General features: G+C 41.1%; 1 protein-coding gene across 1 annotated transcript in view; it reads left to right on the forward strand.

Moving 5' to 3' along the window:
- Positions 1-21170, forward strand: part of Pde3a (phosphodiesterase 3A) — a 256796-nt gene that overhangs the window by 203690 nt on the left and 31936 nt on the right. The window contains exons 3-6 of the mRNA XM_021190361.2: positions 3312-3566; positions 3938-4092; positions 10899-11023; positions 18417-18636. Of these exons, the coding sequence (XP_021046020.1) occupies positions 3312-3566; positions 3938-4092; positions 10899-11023; positions 18417-18636 (755 nt within the window). The remainder of the gene's footprint in view (positions 1-3311; positions 3567-3937; positions 4093-10898; positions 11024-18416; positions 18637-21170) is intronic.

Genomic DNA, 21170 nt, shown 5'->3' on the forward strand with positions numbered 1-21170 from the left:
AAAAAAAAAAAAAAGAAGAGATTCTCTCTACAGTCAGAAGTTAGACCCCAGAGAATCAAATAACCCTATTAAAAATGGGGTACAGAGCTAAACAAAGAATTCTCAACTGAGGAATATAGAATGGTCAAGAAGCACCTAAAGAAATGTTAACATTCTTAGACATCAAGGAAATGCAAATCAAAGCAACCCTGAGATTTCACCTCACACCAGTCAGAATGGCTAAGATGAAAAACTAAGGTAACAGCAGATGTTGGCGAGGATGTGGAGAAAGAGGAACACTCCTCCATTGCTGGTACAACCTCTCTGGAAATCAGTCTGGTGGTTCTTCAGAAAATTGGACATAGGACTATCTGAGGACCCAGCTATACCACTCCTAGGCATACATCCCAAAGATGCTCCAACATATAACTTTAATAGCTTCTTATTAAAAAGCTTTAGGGCTATTAGATTTCTATCTATATTATTACATATATTATTGTTTATACCACAACCATGACTCTAGATTTATAACTGCAAACACAGAATTGTTTAATTACACTATCTCCTTTTATTCTTACAGTTACCTTTATAGTTGAGCATTAACATTATAGGTATGTAGGCATAAACGTTTTACAACCTACATTTAATAAGGGTTCAGTCTCTCCTCTGGTCCACCAACCAGCAGAGGTAGTAGAAGAGAAAAGTTATTAGGGTATCCGGGAAGTGGACCTATTCAGCAGTGTTTCTTTGGGGAGTGAGCTCACCTTTGGCAGCAGTTCAGTCCCATAGCAAACACCAAATATGACTCGGCAGTTGCAGACCAGTCCTACAGGCAGGCAGACACCAGGCACGAACCATCAGCTGCAGTCCAGTCTTTTCAGCAGGCAGACATCAGGCAGCTGTAGTTCAATCCTGAAGAAGCTGCCAGCCTCCAGAACTGGCCTGAGGCAAGGCCTCTGAAGAGACAAGCTGGCACAGGAACCTCATAAGCAGTTCTTGGCGAGTTTCCATCAGTGGTGGTATTACTACAAGTTGAGTTCAACAACTCTACGTAAGGCAAACCAATACACGAATGTTGTTAGCAATGAACAGTGAGGTGAAGCAAACCAAACCAATGCTCAGTGCTGTCTCCCACTGAGGGAGTCTGTTGAGTCACATTTACACTCCTTCATCAAGAGACCTGTGGCATGTCTGCTATATCAAAACATCCTTTCACTTGTGTCTGCTTCAGGAACATATCCTTTCACCTGTGTGCCCCAGCAAAACATCACTTTACTTTGCAAAGAAACTAAAAGTTCCCACTTCTTGGGTATTATTATTATTGTGCTTTTTTCTTTTCTTGTTCTAGTGTTTGAGAAACTGTATCCTGCATTGTTCTCAAACTCACTCTAGAACTAGGGGTGACATTAAATTATCCAAATACTATTGGGGTTACAGGTGTCACCCCATTCCCAGTTCTGCCACTATTATTATTATTATTATTCCCCAAATCACAGGTTGAAAAAATAAAATGTGAGAGGTTTTAGTGATCTAAAAGGTAGAGGTCATGGTCCTGGAAAGTGCTGGGTTGAGTCAGACTTGGATCTAAATATCTAGATGCAGGACCTGCCTCCTAAATCAGTACAATGTGCACCTAGAGATTACACGGTTCTTAGTGCCCCGTGCCGTGACTTCACATGTCTCTGCCATTTGCTGGAGGCTTTACCTGGCTATCTGGCCTTGTCTGAATACCTCCTCTCCCTACTTCCAATCTTTCCAGAACAGCACTGTAGGAAACACTCGCCTTTACTTCCTGTTTTAGTTTTGGTTGCTGTTCACTCCCCTTCCCTGTCTCCTACCCTAACATCCTGATCTGATGGACAACTTAACAAAATGCAACAAAGGTGTCACCAAAGTACAGAACTGAAATCTGATCTTATCAGACAGGAGAGGCAGAGTATGGATTTGGACGCAAACTTGGTGACTTTTCAAGTCTATCTCGAAAACTAGTTGACTCCATACCCCATGAGCCTAGGCTCAAGTGTTACATTAAAACTTCTCTGGAATCAAGATCTTCTAATATATTAATGATACTTTCAAATGGAGATTTTCCAGTGATACTTAGTAAAACAGAGAACTCTGTGAGGAAGGTTTAATGTTTCTCCACTCAAATTCTCTGCTTTTTAAAACCAAGTATTGATTGATTCAATCTTTTGTTTATTTGCCATGGGGTGGTAGTTATACTGGCTTCAAAGCCAGAGCTTAAATGTGCAAGCCAACTAACTGCTCTACCACTAGCATGCACACAGCCCTAGAGCACTTTTAGTCTGGTTATATATGCCCTATTCCTCCTGCAGCTCTAGCTTTGAACAGGGTACTTCAGATGGAAAAAAAGAGGCTGCCCCATGCTGTATCACAGTGGGGTGGCTGTATTGGAAGAGAATGTGTTATAGGTTTCCACCAGCTGGAAGAAAGGCCTTTGAACATTTTCAGTGAGGAGAAATGAGGAATGTCTTAGGGCATAGGTGCGCTGACCAGAGTTTGAATATTATACAATATAATATGTCTCATATGTACATCTGTTTGAAATGGTTTTTGAAATACTTAGTTTTATTTTCCTGTGTACGCATGTTTTGCGGGCATGTATACATGGGCACCAGGGGTTTTCAACCTGTGGGTCGTGACCCTTTTGAGAGTCGTATATCAGATATCCTGCATATCAGATATTTACATTACAAATCGAGGAAGTAGTAATGGAATAGTTTTATGACTAGGGGTCACCACAACACGAGAAACTATGTTAAAGTGTCTCAGCATTAGGAAGGTTGAGAACCACAGCTGTGCAGCATCTGAATGAAGTACCCACAGAGGTCAGAACATGGCATCAGACCCAAGGGAAATGGAGTCACAGATGGTTAGGAACTGCCATGTGGGTTCTGGGAATTGATCCCCGGTCCTCTGCAAGACCAGTAAATGGTCTCAACTATTGAGCCATCATTCAAGCCCATATCTATAACTCTTATGGGTCAGTATTAAATATTCTAAAAATATAAACTTTTGAAAAGTAGAGACCTACAAAACTAGCCATGGCAAATTTTAGTGTCGAAACAGCCATGTGACTTGAAATATGTTGTTCTGAAGTGCTTAGCTGAATTTGCTTTCCTTTTCCTTCAAATTGGGTGCAGAGGTAACACAGGGTCTTCTCTTACTCTACACAGCCTAGGTTGTCCCTAGATCTTCCTGCCTCATGTACACCACCATACATGACAGCTATGTGTTTTTCATTGATAAAGCTCCAAATTAGCTCACCCACACACAGTCACCTTCTCTAATGTCGTGCTTTGGTGTCCCAGTCAGGAACCAGCATCACCGTGGATATTGCCGTGATGGGCGAGGCCCATGGCCTCATTACTGACCTGCTGGCCGACCCTTCTCTGCCCCCGAATGTGTGTACGTCCTTGAGGGCTGTAAGCAACCTGCTCAGCACCCAGCTCACCTTCCAGGCCATCCACAAACCCAGAGTGAACCCCACCGTGACCTTTAGTGAGAACTATACCTGCTCGGACTCTGAGGAAGGCTTGGAGAAAGACAAGCAGACCATTTCCAAGGTAAGTACGGCATGAGGGGTGTGCGTGGTCTTCGCTAATCTTTCCACTCTCTCAGGTTTCCTTCCTGCCACTCCTGTGATGTCTGAGACAGAACCTTCCCGTGTAGCTCTGGGATCCTAGTACTTGCTATGTAGCCAGTTTGCTTCTCACGTTCATTTCCTGAGACTCCCCAGGGGACAGTCGACATGGCTTACTGATACCCCTTTCACACCACTTTCGAATTTCTCTTTCAGTGTTCCGGGATAGGAATAGATGAAATTCAGCCAGTATTGTTCAACACTTGCTTCCCTTTTCCTCACTTCCATCCGCTGTTTTACATAAAATTTGATGGCCTAAAGTGTGGTCACTGATAAAGTGAATCTTCCTTCCAGCGCCTGAGAAGAAGTTTGCCTCCAGGCTTACTGAGAAGAGTCTCGTCAACTTGGACAACTACCACCTCTGCCACAGGTCTGCCCACCTTAGAGCCTGCGCCAGTGCGGAGGGACCGCAGTGCCAGCATAAAACCGCACGAAGCCCCTTCACCCAGGTCAGACCCCACTCCCATTGGCTTCAGGTCTCCTCAGAGGACCTACGTGCTGAAAAGAATTCAGAGTGCATGAGAAGAGATGCCCACATACAAGCATACACACCAGAGTAACTGAGAACTGGGCTTTGAACATGCCAAATTTGCATGCTTAACCACAGAGTACTTTAGGGCCTGATTGTCATGACCTTGAATGTAAATACTAAGAGTGAGTTGGGATAAGCCCTGAACCTATGACACTGAGTGGAAAAGGCCAAAGTCAGAGTGAAGTTACACTATACTTTACCTGCATCAAGATTCATACTGAGAACTTTAAATTGAACGCATCTCATCTGACATTTACATGGGATTCTTACAATGGCTGTCAGACCTGTTCTGTTTGCTTGCTTCAGAATTAACAAGAATTATAGATTTTAAAGTAGATAGCATCTTAATAACACTTGGATGTATTCGAATCTTTTACATTTCTCTGTGTGAATATTGTTTGTATATGTGTGTTTTGTGTGTGTATATGTGTATGTGTAAATGTATATATGTATGTATACATGAGTACATGTGTGAGTGCATGATGCATGTGTGTATATGTATATCTGTATATATGTGTCCATATATGCATGCATATGTATATATATATATATACATATATGTATGTGTGTACCCGTGTGTATATGTGTGTATAGGTGCATGTGTATATGTGTGTGTGGTGTGCATGTGTGTATATATATGTATATATGTGTGTGAATATATGAGTTTATGTGTGTGTGTTTGTGTACATGTGTGCATGCGTATATGTTCATGTGTGTCTGTGTGTTTGTGTGTATATGTGTGTTTGTAAGTAAATCTGTGTATGTGTGTATATATGTATATGTGAGTAAATGTGTGACTGTGTGTATGTGTATGTGTATGTGTATGCATGTATAAATGTGTGTACATGTGAGCATGTATGTATATATGTGTATATGTATATGTGTATATATGTGCATGTGTATATGTGTGCATGTTTGTATTTTTATGTATATATGTGTGTGTATTTGTATATCTGTGTGTGTGCATACACATACATATTCATGTTTCCTGGGCAGATGCTTTCACCTTTAGCTATACACTGAGCTTTACATTTTATTCAATGTATTAGTAGTATATTAATTGCAATTTTATGAGGTGGCTGTATGAGTCCATTTTCCATCATCCTGACAAAGTGTTTGATATCAATTAAGGATTATTTGCCTCTGGCTTTCAAGGGTTCCCATCTGTGTTTTCTTTGGGGCTTTGGAGTCATAGTACATCAGGGCAGAGGAGCCTGTCGCGTTGTAGCTCTAGGACAGAGAGAAGGGAAAGAGGGCAGAAGAGAGAGAGAAACCAAGTGCTAATATCCTAATAAGTCCTGCAAAGGAGCGGCCCCACTGATCTGACCACCTGGAAGCAGGCTCTACCTTTAAAGGTTCAGCCTCCGATGCTGCAGACTGAGCCCTTAACACACAGCCCTTGGGGGAAATTCAAGATCAAATTGTATTAGTGACTGAAAGGCCAGAATTTAAAAGGCTAAAGAAAAATTAACACTAAGATCTAAAATGAATTTGTAAGAAAACACCACTAAGGCTGGGCAGTGATGGCGCATGACTGTAATCCCAGCACTTGGGAGGCAGAGGCAGGTGGATTTCTGAGTTTGAGGCCAGCCTGGTCTACAGAATGAGTTCCAGGATAGCCAGGACTGTACAGAGAAACCCTGTCTCAAAAAACCAAAAAAAAAAAGAAAGAAAGAAAGAAAGAAAAGACCACTAAAAGATGTGCTTCCAAAGGGGGCTACTTTGTTTCTTCTTTACAACTTAGAAAAAAATTAGAATACTTTATATGAAGTCAATAATTATAATAACCTTTACCCTATAATTTACCCTATAATTATAATAACCTTTACCATATAATTTCATATATACATATATATGTATATAAAATTATTGGTGTAGTCAATGAAAATATCCATATCTTTATGTAAATACTCAATAGCAATGTCTGAAATAATCTCCTCTTCGTGACATGGTGATAAGTGTGGGAATGACAGCGTCCCAAATCCCGAGGCTTGAGTGGTGACAGACTCCCTTGCTTTCATTTCCTTTAGTAAAGTTTTGCTTTTCCTTCTATTGAGTACAAAGACCGAACTGCTCTGTCCCTCTTCACCAGCACCCGGGGCACGTTTGCCCTTAGTGTTCCATTCATAAATTACTTGAGCTCTGCACTTTGAAACCCAAGAAGTCCTCTACCAAGGGGTCCCTGAAGGGCTACCCTGGCTAGGGACAGTAGAGTCACTCTCTCAGACCACAGCTCTGGGTTCTCAGCTTATCCCTGAGAACATTTTACTGATTTCACCATGCGATGGCCTTGTTAAACATACTGACGGCTTGAGTTTCACTCTAGTTTTTCCCTTAGACTACTTTTTCTCCTTGGCTCTGCCCCAGACATATTTATTGCCTCTGTCTTTCTTCACTGGCTTTCTGGCATCTCTCTACTTATTATCCCGAAATGGTCCTGATGAGCTCAGAGCACAGATAACCCCTGGCATCTTCACTAAGATGTTGAACCAAAGGAAGATATGCTTACAGCCATCTCTAAACTATCCACTGACCACTGCTTCCTTCATTTAGAATGTAAATTACATTCTTTTGTGTTAATATTTGTACTCTGATTCAACAACCATCAGGTATTTCTTTCTTAAACCATAATTTTCATAAACTATAAATCATATTCCAGTCTATGGTATTGCTGAACTTTTGTAAAACTTACAGCTGCCCTCATAGTAGATACATAGTGATTCACAAACATTTCCTGAAGTTAAAATTAAATATCATTGGTAATATTTGTCATTTTTCTTAGTGGAAGACACAACAGGAGTGTGAAGCACATTGCTCATACTTGATCACACTAAGAAGCAGGGCAAGCAGTTCCAGGCCAGGAATTGAGTCTGGACATAAACCTAGACCCAGCTCACAGTAAAACACTTCCTCCAGTCAGATCGACCTCTCAAGGGTTCCACATTCTACCAAAACAGAACCACTGATTGAGGACTAAGTGTTCAAACTGCTGAGCATTGAAACACATCTCGTATCCAAAACACACTGTCAAGGAAAACTGTTATTCCCTGTCATGCTTGTTGCTCTGTGATTTTCTATGTGGAAAATGACTTTATGAAAAACATAAAAAGAAAGAAAGAAAGAAAGAGAGAGAGAGAGAGAGAGAGAGAGAGAGAGAGAGAGAGAGAGAGAGAGAGANGAAAGAAAGGAAAGAAAGAAAGAAAGAAAGAAAGAAAGAAAGAAAGAAAGAAAGAAAGAAAGAAAGAAAGAAGAAAGAAAAACATGGCCCCCCTCTTCTCAATGCCATTGTTGTGCCCTTTGTTATTCTGGCCAAATCTGGTTTCTACCATTCTTTGCTTTGTGTGAAATCAAGGCTAACAATAGAGTCAACACACACACACACACACACACACACACACACACACACACACAAGCATTAAACCAAAGATTTCAAAGAATTTTTTCTCTCTTCCAAAAGATCCTGTCATAGTAATTTATAAAGTACGTGATTGGATGCAATTATGTCCACACAGATATGGACTAGTATGTGTCACCATTTTGTTTATCCTAGTGCTATTCACAGATCTCATGCTTACGGATATTTTTCCCATGGCGTAGCTACTCTTTAATTTCACTGTGCTGTAAAGAGTCAAGTGTAAAGTCTGAACACAGTGCAGTTTGCACCATTATGAATTCATTAACTTCGTGTGGTGAGAACCTACCTCTTTAAGGGAAACCCACATGTACGGAAGTGGCTGCGGTATGACTGTTAAATATGATGACTTTTGAAGTCCTCTTGACTCTGGAGAACCATTGCTACAATTGCTGATTGGTTTAACAAAAAGATTTTAGGTTTCTTCCTTTGTCCACATTGTATTTCTTTTCTTTTCTCTCTCTGTCTCTGTCTCTGTCTCTGTCTCTGTCTTTCTCTGTCTCTCTCTCTCTCTCTTCCTCATTTCAGTATCTTGGGGACTTAATGCTTCAAACAACTTTAGAAGCAGAAAAAAAAAACAACCAGTGTATTGGGAGAACTCAGGAGGCAGAGACAGGAAAAAGTTCATGATTTCCAGGCCAGTCAGGGCTAGGACCTGAGACCCTGTCTCAAAAACAAACAAACAAACAAACAAACAACTAAACATACCAACAGTTTCTGGGCCTGATGGATGCAGGTATATTAATATATATAATAAAATTATATAAATTTTCCCTCTGGAAAATTTACATATATGCTGCAAAGGATAAAGGATTGAGAGTCAGAGAAACTGAGCAACTCAGGTGTGTCTTCCAAGAGACCATGAGTTTTCCTGAGCCTCTATATGCACCCCTGAGAATAGAACTATAGTATAATTTGAGGGTATCTTATATGGGGATGTGCAAATAGATGCTTTCAAAATAGCCAGCCTCTGGAGAGACAGAAGTTGTTGGCACATATCATACTTCCACTTATTCTAAGTTAATCTCTTAATTGGTCCCAGACTTGATGAATCAGGCATAAAGGAAGCTATAAGCTTCCTAACAAGCTTCCTACCCAGTTTAGAATTGAAGATGGAATTACTACAGGGAGATGTAAAGATGTAAAAGGTCCTGTGTTGAAGAGGGCTGAGACCAATCATCCTTCTCCTCCTTTGCTTCAGAATCAATGGCCACTTTGAACTTTCTTTCAGCCCCTGTTCTCTCTAGAATCCAACTCTTATCTGTTTATTAGTTCTAAGCAGGGATGAGCCAGCATTGGTCATTGCAAGTTAACCACTGCCTTGAGGCTCATACCAAGCTATACGCAGATGTGACCCTGAACTATAATGCATTTAAACAACATATATTGATTTAGGCTGCTTTACTGATAGTATAATATAAAAAATTAATATATGCTAGGTTAACATGGGATGGATATAGGTAGAACCTAACTAATTTGGACTTCATTATATTCAATTTTACAAACTTTTCAAAATAAACACATTTTATCTGTTTTTAAAGAACACTTCTTTAGAATTTTAATTCTATGATATGAGCACCTTTGCCTGTATGCATTTATATGTGCACCACATTTTTATAAGGAGGGTATTGCATCATCTGGAATGGAAATGACATATGAGCTGCCGTGTTGGTACTGGGAATCAAACCAGTGTCCCCTCCAAGAGCAGCCAGTGCTCTAAACCACTGAGCCATCTCTGTATTCCCCTTTGAAATGGGTTTTCTTTTTGTTGTAGTTATTGTTGTAAAAGAACATAAGTAGGCAGCTTTTGAGTGAGCCTCAATAAGATATCTTTTGGGGATGTTAAGCTCTTCAAAAGACATACATGGATGGGTAATTGTTGACTCTGTAATAGTTTAAGAAATGAAAAGATAGACCTATATATTAACATATTTTTTCATAGTCACTTTATCAGTTATCCAGGCAAGCAGAATGAGCCAACAAAAACTAACACCACAAGGAGACCTTTGGTTATATATTTTATCTCACTCACAAAATTACAAGCATTTGGGAGAGGCTAAAGATGAAATGTCTAAAGATGCCTTGAAACAAGCATTTTGTAGGCTTCCAATGTTCTTGACAATTGCTAAAGTTTACTTCACCCTTCAAATGTCTCTTTCATCATGTATGTTATGTGACAAGTTCCTATGACAAGTCAGAGCAAAGGCAGCTTATAAAATATAATCGTCGAAAAGAAATATCATGGGGAAGGAGATCCTGAAGTCCCACTAAGCTCTCGAAGGAGCTCTGGGAATGAGGGCTGCTGGGAGAGGCAGAACCCTTGTTCTTTGGGGCCACCTCCAAATTATACCCCATTTATTTTACATTTTACATAGGTCCATGGTCCCATACGTTCATCACTTTCAGGATTTTTTACAGTCTGTCATTCAGACAGATCAGACACATCCTGCTTAATCTAAGATTGGAAAGTGATCAAATATCCAAGCTATATTCATGCAAATTGTAGACTTTTAACCTTCACCAAATTTACTGGTGCATGAAGGGACACAGGTGCTAGCAAAACACAGAGCAAGCACTTTTCCCTGGGAGCAGTCCAAGGTTGTCAACTTCCTGAATCCCCTTATCTCCCAAATTAGGGTGGATGTTTCCATTTCCACAAGTAAGGCTTGAAGTGGTATGTAAAGAGAAATTTCACTTGGAAGATTTCCAAGACTCGCATCCCATTAATTACATGGCTTCTGTAACCTTCTCTAGGTCCAATCCTCTCTGGATTGATTAATTCCAAATTAGTTTACATGGAACAGCTCAATGACCAAGTCTATGATGGTCTTCATATGCTTTAGCTAGATAAAGAGAACTTGGTTCGTCCACGGTTGATGGGATCAGGATGCTAGCTAGCATCATGCTCATTGTGAGGGTGTTTCAATTGGGCTGTAACTGGGTATCACATTCTTTTCAGGGTGTCACCAATAGAAAGAAATCTTAGGATGCTGCTATAGGTTGCTGCTAACAGTTTTCTTTGCTAGGCAAGGCTGTGTTGCCACCAGAGCAAAATGGCAGGCTATAGGTCTGCTTTCTTCTTCTGCTTGATAAGTAAGTACGGCAATACATTGTCATTGAGTGGCCTGATCAAATGCTAATTGTTGGATGTATTTATCAATAGTATTGCTTAGGAAAGAATACCCATCAGCAACCTGGGAATGAATACTCAGGTTGGCATATCTACTGTGGAGGTAGCGGAAAGGTTCTGGAAAGTTCTGCTCAGCATCAATGAGCAATATCTCTGAGATCTTTCATTGCTGTCTTTGTAGTGCTGTCAATCCTGACTCTTGGAATGCCCCAGGGTTGATGACTCTCACCAAAAGCAGATCCTTCACTTCATCCTATGCTGTCTCTGCAGCTAACCATGTAAAAGCTAAAAAGCAAAACAGGCCAGGTAAGTAACATTCTTTGTACACTCTGGGTTTATCGTCCCATTTTCCATACATAAGTTGTGATAATGAACTGTGACTATAAAGTGAAGAACAATGAAGTTTAAGTTGGAAAAGTGGAAAGAATGGCAGATTCACCCCAGTCAAAGTGCAGGTTCATGCTGGGATCTGTACATTTGGCTTGGTGAGATACAATTATGATTCTAGCATTTAAGATGCTCATGCAGGAGGAAAAGAGTTGAAGGTCATGAAAGCTGGAAAGTTAACTCAGTGGTTAAGAAGGCTTGCTGTTCTTAACTATCTTGCAGACTATGGGAATTTGGTTCCCAGCACTTATGTCAGACAACCACCTGTAATGCCAGCTACAGGGGACTCAGCACACACTTCTGGCCTCCCTAGGCACTACATGTATGTGTGTGTATGCATGAACATGTGTGTACGCATGCATGTGTGTGTATGTGCGTGCATGCACACATGCATACACACACCACTTCCTTACATTTGCCTCTGAATTTCCCTCCTGGAATCCAGGTGAGGACCTGTGCTGTCCCTCTGACCTCTTCTGAGAAGTACTGCATGCTTGCTTCTGTAGAAATTCTTCTTGGGGTTTTCAGGTACTTTCTGCTTGGTTTCTGAGTTGTCTGTCTGTAGCAGCTTAAAAATTTGAGTTTTGGCTCCAGTAGAACCCACGTCTCTCACTATGATATTGGACATGCCAGTCTGGCTGCCATGGCAGCCGTGAACTCCACATTCCTTGTCATCACCCTCATGACATTGCTGAAAGCTCTGCTGACAGCCTCTGTGGTAGCTGTGATCTCTGCTCAGATGTTTGTCTCCCTGTGAGCCAACAGGCAGTAGATAGAGCTCTGAAGGGGAACAGCTGGCAGGACTGTGGCTCATTCACTCTTGTTCTCTTCTGTAGCCTAGTCCCTCAGATCTGGGTCTCTGCCTTGGCCTTGAAACCTTGCCTTCCTTCCCTCCCTTTCCCTTTCTCTCACCCTCTTCCTTCTTTATTCTTTTGCTTTTCCTTCCTCCCTCCCTCCCTCCCTTCTCTCCTGAGTTTTATCCCTCATTCTATCCCTCTCTCCTGCCCCCTCCCTCTCTTTCTGTCTCTCTCCTTCCCACCTCTCTTCCTTCTCATCTTTTCTGTTTTGAAGGATGCAAGTATGGGTTACAGCTGAGTGTATAACAGTCAGAAGCAGACCTTTAAGATATCCTTAAAACGATGAGATTTGTGTGAGAACCATTTGAAAATTGCCCACATTCCAGTGATATTTCAAAAGATGGCTTGAAGAGCAAACCTACCATTAAGATGTAGGAATTAGGGTAGGACTCCTGCTTGCTCATTTCCTCAGGGTTTACTTCCCACCCAGTCCCTTCTCTTATGCTTAAAATCTCTACTGTTCAGTGAAGGAAGACACGTTCTCTTCTGAGTTCATGTTTATTAGTATTCTAATTCTGAAAGAAACCATTAAAGGCAATCCGATTCTCCAACAAATGTTGTGGTCCTTTGAGCTCTGGAGATGTTCCTTAAGCTTTGTAATTGACATCATCAACGAGTTGAGAAGTAGCCTTGCACTATACTAGGGCCATAGCGACAGATGGTAGTGACTGATAATTAGCTGAGATGCCACAAGACAAACACTGATGGGCGTGCCCTCTGGCCTCCACATGCCTGTGCATGAACAAGGAGCTCAACACACACATGTGCAGATAAACCATGCATCTACACATACCACATCATGCTACTAATGTGCTCATACCACACATATATAAATGCTCACATATGCATTCACACATGCACACCACCTACACATATGGCTTAGCAGACTTATTGCCAAACCTGAAGACCTCAACAGAACAAACTCCCAATATATGCCATGGCAGACAATATTCACACAAGAATTAATGAATAAACAAGTAAATAAAATGTTTATATATATATATATATATATATATATATATATATATGTAATTTTATATATAATATATACACATATACATATGAAATCTTGGAGCTGGATGGATGGCTCAGCACTTAATAGCATTCACTGTTCTTCCATAGGATAGGAGTCATGTTCCCAGCACCCATATCAAGCCACCTGAAACTCCAGCTTCAAAGGATCTACTGCCCTCTTTTGTCCTCTGGAAGCACTAAAACACACATGCTACATGCATGTGCACACATATGGACAGGCACACATACACATAATTTAAAATCAAATCTTTTTTTTTTTAATCTGAAGCTTGTAACTCGGGATCACCCTGGAAGTAACAGTGTATGAGGGTGTAGCTTCATGTCCCCGAGTCTTACTAACTCAAGAAGAAGATCCACTCACGATGCTACAGGGGCGATGGTAGAAATCAGTGCACTGAGTAGCAATCTGTCATCCCTGTAGACTGGGCGTCTCCCCATCCTGGTGACTTTGAAGGTACTTTGTATTGTGGTCTCCTTAGGTTGTTGTCACCATGAGAAAAGCACATTATAACATTATCTATATCCAGTATGTACTGAGTTCAAATCAATCACTAAAATCCTGCCCAAATACAGAAATGTATAAAGAACCCATTGAAACTAGATTCCACCCCTCCCTGGTCACTCCGGTTCTTCTGGTTTGGTTTGTTATTTGGTTTTATTTGCTTTTCCTTCTCCTAGTGTAATTTTAAAATCAGCACAAAGTACAAATCCTTATGGGGTTTTATGCACACCTAATTCTGATTGTCCATCCCTTCCTTCTCCCTTACTTTCTATCACTTTGCACTTGTTTGGATCTTCCTGCTCACACTGGTCTCTTTCTGCCCACATGTGTGTTAGACAAGCCTCCACCATTCCCTTACATTGATATCATGTGCTTTGGCTGTTCCTGCTAAACAATGGATTCGCTCTTCTTTCATCTGCTTTTCCAGAAATGATGTGTGAGGAGGCTAGGGAAAGTCCTTTCTTTGTGAGGAGGAAGAATAAGGAAATGGAATCCCAGGAGCTAGGAGGGGAAATGGGAGCACTTTGGGCAGTGAGTACAGAAGATGGAGCACACTGGAGATGAAGGATCTGGGTCCAGAGAAGACTGATGGACGCGAATTAGTGAACAGTGTGGTCCCAGCTCCCTTAGTCAGCATTCATTTGAAATAGCACACAATCTTTATCAGTGACTAAAGAAAATTACATGGGTCAGATCACACAGGAGTCCTTCAATGGCATCATAACCACAGGTCATTTAAATATAATTCGCCTTTGCCTTTAAGTTTTAAAATACTTGCTTGCAGGTATGCATGCACACTAGATGTGCCCAGTGCCAGAAAAGGCCAGTAAAGGGCCCTAGTTTTCCCTGGACCTAGAGTTACAGACAAATGTGAGCTGCCATGTGGCTGCTGGGCACTAACCTGGCCCTATGCAAGAGTGGCTTGTGCCTGTCACCTTGTGCCTGTCACCTTGTGCCTGTCACCTTGTGCCTGTCACCTTGTGCCTGTCACCTTGTGCCTGTCACCTCTGAGCATCTCTGGAGCCCCTGCTTTCACTTTCAACCCTGCCTTTCTTGTGTGAGTCACTAACCTTGGGGAGCTACTGTTACTTCCAAGTTCCTCTCCTTTAGTTTCCTCCTGTGTAGTAATCCTCTGCTAGTATCTTGTAAGTGTGAGCTTTCTATTGTAGTGAAGTCAGACGACTTACACCTACCTATAAGCTAGACTTAAGAGAAAATTTTATATGATAATGATTTTTTGTTTTGCATTGCTTTTGCTTTAGATACACTTTCTAAAACATTAGTACAAAGTCATATATTTATCAGAAAAGCTCATTTCTTTCTTTTTAAGATTGATTTTATTTCTACTTAGGTATATGTGTGTTTATGTGTCTCTGTGTATATGTACACCTGTCTACAGGTGCCTGGGGAGGCCAGAGAAGAAGGTCAGATCCCCTGAAGTTGGATGTGTAGGTGTTGGTAAACCTCTGTATGAGTGTTGGGAACTGAACTTGGGTCCATACAAGATCAGCAAGTGCTATGAACTTCTGAGCCATCTCCGCAGGCCCATTTCTTTCTTGCTTAATTAAAGTTAATCTGAGAGACTTTTTATACTGCACAGCAATTGGATTTACTGAAAGAATCCCTGGAAAGAATTCCTCATCTTCTCCCTCTGGTTGCCTCTGTGCCTTGACACACATTTTCTTAGGCCCTTAAGAACAAGGAAGCAAAGGCTCATTACTCAAAGGAGTTAGGATTTTAGAGTCTCCAAATTTTGTTTGTATGTATGTATGTATGTATTGTCTACTAATGTTTTAAAATATTTCATGCTGGGACAATTTAAATCATTGAGGGTTTTGTACTTCATGATCTGTATCTTGTTCCTGGAGTATCTTAAAATTATTCAATTATAAAATGAAAATAAATATCTAAGAAAGTGTGCATGTTTAGCTCATCCTGGTTTTTGTTTTGGTGTGTGTGTGGGGGAGTGGGTGTGTAACACAAACGTGGATATCTTCCTTCTAAACTTTAAATTGATGGTCTTTAAAGGGCCTTAGGTTTTCTTTCATTCTGTTTATTTATAACTTTCCTGGGGAAATCCCTTTTCTATATCTACGATACTTTATTTTACAATACTTGATTTTCTCCCCTCCCCACCCTTTAGAATTTTTGTTGGGTGGGTTTTATTTGTTGTTTGTTTGTTTGTTTTCTCTCAGCCTGTCTTCCAGCCCTCCTTTCTAACATGGAAGAGTATCTAGTGACTGCAGATGCAGCAAGCAACCCTGATCTGAAAGTGAATGGGAACACTTCAGGTTGCCAGACTTGCATTAGAGATGCTCAGCTCTTGAACTTGGTGTTAATATTCCAAAATCCACAAAACTCATAACTCTGAAATGCTTCAAATGAAGCATTTTGGATAAGGCATACTCTGCCTGTGTCTGCACTCATCGTTTATGTCTCCATCTACCTGGAGACTGGTGTGTGGACATGTGTGTCCTCTTGCCACAACATCCCTAATATTTCTTGTTTTTTTCAAACTTGCAGTAAACTTCACGCTTTCATCTTCTCAGTGCTCCATCCCCTAAAGCTCTGCTGCTTGCTGGTGCTGCCGAGACCCACTGCTTTTTAAAGAGTTTAAAATATGTAGGGCAAAGCACTATAAAAGCAAAATGCTTCTCCTGGGCTGCATGTTTATTTAAAAGATCATCCCAGGAGCCTTGAAGTCTGCTTATTAGTTTAAATTTAGTTAACCCCCGAGTTCCAAGGACCCTAATGGCTATATGGATTTTAAAATGTGTATTTAAAAATGAACCCCACGTCTCCACAACTATCAGCTCTCAGCCACTAAAACAAAATCAGTCTTCTCGTAAATTGCCCTCAGAAAACACATCTGTGTCAAGATAGAACTGGAAAAGTTTCCCCAAGGGCTTTGAACTAATGGTCTAAGGAAAAAAAAAAAAAAATGGTGCAGGGAGAAGGGGCTGGGGCATAGGTATCTCAGTCAGCAGAGGGCTTGACTCAGGACAAACTCAATCCTTAGCGCCCACATGAACAGCCAAGCAAGGCTAAGGCAAACCTGCAGCAATCGCAGCCCTGAGCAGAAGAGACGGGAGGATCCCTCTGGTTTGCTGATGACCAACTGAGGAGATTCACTGAGCTCCAGGTTCATTAACAGACTCTGTCTCCAAAACCAAGCTGGAAAGCCATGGAAGATCAAACTTGCCTCCATGCTCTCGAGCACAGACATGCATATGTATACACACAAAGGAAATAAGAAATAAACGGTAGAAAGATATCTCCAAATCAGTGAGGAAGCCAGTGCCTACAGCAATGTTGATAATCGTTTTTTTGTTGTTGTTGTTTTGTTTTGTTTTTTGAGACAGAGTTCTTCTGCACAGCCCTGGTTGTCCTGGAACTCACTCTGTAGACCAGGCTGGCCTGTAGCTTACTCTGTAAAATAGGGAGCCATTAAATCCTTGCCAGGTGTCAATAAATCCCCATCAGACTAGCTTCTACCTCCATCCCATGTTCACCTTCACATTAGTGCTCTAATGCTGGCATTCGTAGGCTCTCTGGGTTAACATCGGCTTATTTGTTAAGTACAAAGGTGAAGGACTGATAAGGATTGACAAGGATTGACAAGAAATCTGCTGGAGGGGCTTGAGAGGGAGGCTGTCTACCATACTGAAGCCAAGAAACATGAGAACTCTCAGCAACCTACGGAGAAGAAAAATGGTGCCAACAAAATTATAAAAAGGGCATCCACATGCTATGATATTCCACTTCATGGAGAGGGAAACTTTGGACTGGGAAAAGTCAAGCTTTTGCTGCCAGTTACGTACACATACCAACTAGAGATACGGCATCAGAGTTCTCAGTTTCCCTCAGAGGGGATAAGCAGAGACCTGTAGATAAACAAGTTATTCATCTTTTTTTTTTTTAAATTCCCTATCCCCCAATTTTATTTGCACTTTGCCTTCTCTGTATTTTGGAGACAGCAACTTCAGGGGACATTCACCTCATCTTACAGAGTGAGAGCTACAGAAATCCAAGCCAGTACCAAGACAGACCTCAAGCTGTAGCATAAATGTAAACGTGGGTAGTGCCCCAATTGAAGTTTTAACTTTGGGCTTACTGTGTGGTTTGTACTGAATGTATCACCTGTTTAAATGTTCCCCTCAAACTTACTCCTCTCAGAGTTCATTTTCACATACAAATATACATTTCACTGAGAGTGTGAACAGTCGTGAAGGCTGATCTCCTCCTCCAAATTACCATTTTCACTTGCACATTTTAAGCATATTTAAGGCTTAGAGATCTTAGAGACTAAGAGCACTTGCTGCAAGTGAAAATGGTAATTTGGAGGAGGAGATCAGCTAGGCACTTGCGGTTCCTAGCAACCACATGGTCATTCACAGCCACCACTACTCCAGTTCCAGGGACTCTGGTGCCATCTGCTGGCCTCCACAGGCTCATGCACACATATAGTACACATAATCTCATGCAGACAAACACACATACATGAAAATAAAAAAATAAGTAAACATGTCTTTTAAAAAATAGTGAGTTTTGTTCCAGCTGGAACTTTCTCAGCTATACTAGAAAATTGTAACTGTTACTTCCAAGTCAAGATGACAAGAGATGGAAAAAGAAATGAGAAAAAATTCCTGCTTGAGGCTACCATGGCTAGAGTGGATGTACCAGCACTGCCACCAATTTTTCAGGATGATTTATTGGTCATATTTTCATGCGATGGAGACATCCCAGGCACATGTTCTGTCTCCAGATGGTGGCATGGATATCAGAGTAGAACTGGGGCTGAGCCTGTCCTTGGTGGCTGCTGAGTGTATGTGTACAGGGTGAGATGACAGGAAGGAGACACAGGTTTGCGTAGCAGGGCTTTTCATTGAATGACATCATAACTCTCATTCTCTTTCAGGTGGCCTTGCTAAAATTTCACCCATTCCCTCGCCCTCCTCCTCACCTCCGCAAGGATCGCCTGCCAGCAGTCCTGTCAGCAACAATGCTTCAGAACAGTTCCCAGAATCCTCTGAAGTAACCATCAAGCGAGGCCCTGGATCTCACAGGGCCTTAACTTACACCCAAAGTGCCCCTGACCTGTCCCCTCAGATCCCACCCCCATCTGTCATATGTAGCAGGTAAGAATGTCATCATTATACCACAAAAGTAGAGTGTGATGTTTTTGAGGCTCTAATAGGAACTTGAGTTTTCCATAGCTCTCTGTAAATTGAAACTTCATTTTCTATACAGTCTGAACAGATCTTTGGAGAGTACAAAATAATAAGCAGTGTATATTTGGTTGCATACTAATTGGTGATGGATAAAGTATTTGTTTTGTGGGCTTGAGACATGGATTGGGGCTTGAGTGCCAGATGCTCTTACAGAGAACCTTACTTGGGTTCCAAACATCCACATCAGGTGGCTCACAACCACCTGTAACCTGTAACCGTAGCTCCCTGGGATCTGATGCCCTCTTCTATGCTCCATTCTATACCTCATTCTTGAACACATACCCACACACATGTAAATAAAAGTTTAACATTTTAAATAAAATATATATTATTTTAAATCGCATCAAGTAATCTGATGTAGTTGACTATTTTGTTGATTTATGTTTTTCTTTGTTGTCCTGTGACTATTTCATACTATTCTTAAGTCCTCTTACCTGAAATGTGTATGTCTCATTTTAACTCTTTCTAATAGCACATACTACATTATGGCTGGACTCAAATGGTTCCCCAAATGAAATTAAGCAAATTATTTATCTTTACATCACAAAGAAACAGACTTATAAGCTGGTCATGGAGGTCATGTTTGTAATCCCAGCACTCAGGAGGGTTGTTGGGAGTTAAAGGACAGCTTGAGTTAACACAGTGAGTCTAAGGCCAGCCTGGAAGCCATTTTTCAAAAAGGGAGGGAGGGACAGAGGGAGGGAGAAAGGAACAAAGAAGGAAGGAGGGGAGGAGGAAATAAAAAGAAACTAATTACAAAGTATTATCAGAGGATGATTAAAGAAGATCTTAATGTGCCTGGTGTAATTAATTCTTACCAACATCGTCCATATAAAGGAAACATCTCCAATTAGTGATAAACATATTTTTATTTTTCTCCAGCAATGTCTTTGTTTTGGATCTTTGATCTTTGTATTAAATATTTTTTAAGGATTTACTCACTTTTATTTTTAGTATATAGGTGTTTAGCCTCTCTCTCTCTCTGTGTGTGTGTGTGTGTGTGTGTGTGTGTGTGTGTGTGTGTGTGTGTGTGTGTATCCAGTGCCCTAGGAGGATGGAGGAGGGTGACAGATCACCTAGGACTGATTATTACAGATTATTGAAACTACACCATGTGAGTGCCAGAAATCAAACCCAGGTCATCTGGAAGAGCAGCCAGTGCTCTTAATCACAGAACCATTTCTCCAGTCCCTGGTATTAAGTATTATTTTTAAGTAGAAAAGAGGCAAGTGTTTTAAGTACAATCCTGAGGATGCTTTAAACAAAATGCTACTGTCTACAGTAAATGAAGAGGACCAATTAAATGCATGGCAGCCCTTAGCTTTCTAAACACTTTAACAGTGTACACTGTTTAGTAGCTAACAGCTGATAATGCTTCACATATTTCATTGCATGCAGTTTGTCCGTAAACTCCCTGCATTGTTATCACTGTGGTGGGCAGGATACCTGACATCCAGGAAGAATGGTTTACTTGTATCTTCGGCTTTCATGGCTTTCTTCAGTGTTTGCTTGATCCTGTTGCTTTTATGCACTTGTAGCAAAGCAGAATCTCAGAGCAGGAAGTGTCCAACAGGGGATACTTTTTTGTTAGGGAAAGTGAAGACAGGGAAAGAGAGGTTGCTGCTCCCAATATCCATTTGACCTTACCCCTATGACCTACATACTTTTCCATACGACCTCTTAAAAGATCCTCTCCAGCTCCAAACAGTACCACAGACTATTGAATAAGACTTGAATACATAATACCCAGGGATTGTTTCCAAACTTTACTGCCTTAAGATAAATACCATTTATTTTATCACCTTTATTTTTGCTTTCATGCTCTCTAATACTAATTTTAATTGGGAAACCATACCCAATCTTGCTTGTTGGACAAAGACCATAGTAAAATATTATTCTAATACTCAAGTTCTTCCCACATCAGCTTTTTGTGTGATTTTCACCCTACACAGCCGTCTTGCCAGTGCTCCTGTGCAGTAAATGTCTAAGAGACATGCTACGTCACACTCACTGTGCCAAAATTGCCCAGGAGTTCTTGGACTGTTTTATGTCCAGTTCTCTGAGTTCACTGGACTCTAGCGCCAATTCCTGTAGGTTAACACCCTGTAATTGTTCGAGCATCTGACATTAGGCAGACTTGCTGAGGGTAGCATTGTTCTTTGTTTTGTACCCTAAGCCAGGATAAAACCCAGCAGAGTAATTTGGGTTAAGAACATCTGCTTCTGGCTTTTCCAAGGGGCTCAGCCTCCCTCTTTCCCTCCCTCAAGACTTGTAAGAACTAATCATCTAAATCATCTTAAAGGAAAGCTGGGGTGTTCAGCAAAGGTCTACTACTTGCCCAGCTTTGCCCCTCCAAGATTATTTTGGTTGTTTTAAGAGGGAAGAGTGTTGCAGGAGAGAGAGAGAGAGAGAGAGAGAGAGAGAGAGAGAGAGAGAGAGAG

Source organism: Mus pahari, chromosome 2, assembly GCF_900095145.1.
Source record: "Mus pahari chromosome 2, PAHARI_EIJ_v1.1, whole genome shotgun sequence".
NCBI lineage: Eukaryota > Metazoa > Chordata > Mammalia > Rodentia > Muridae > Mus > Mus pahari.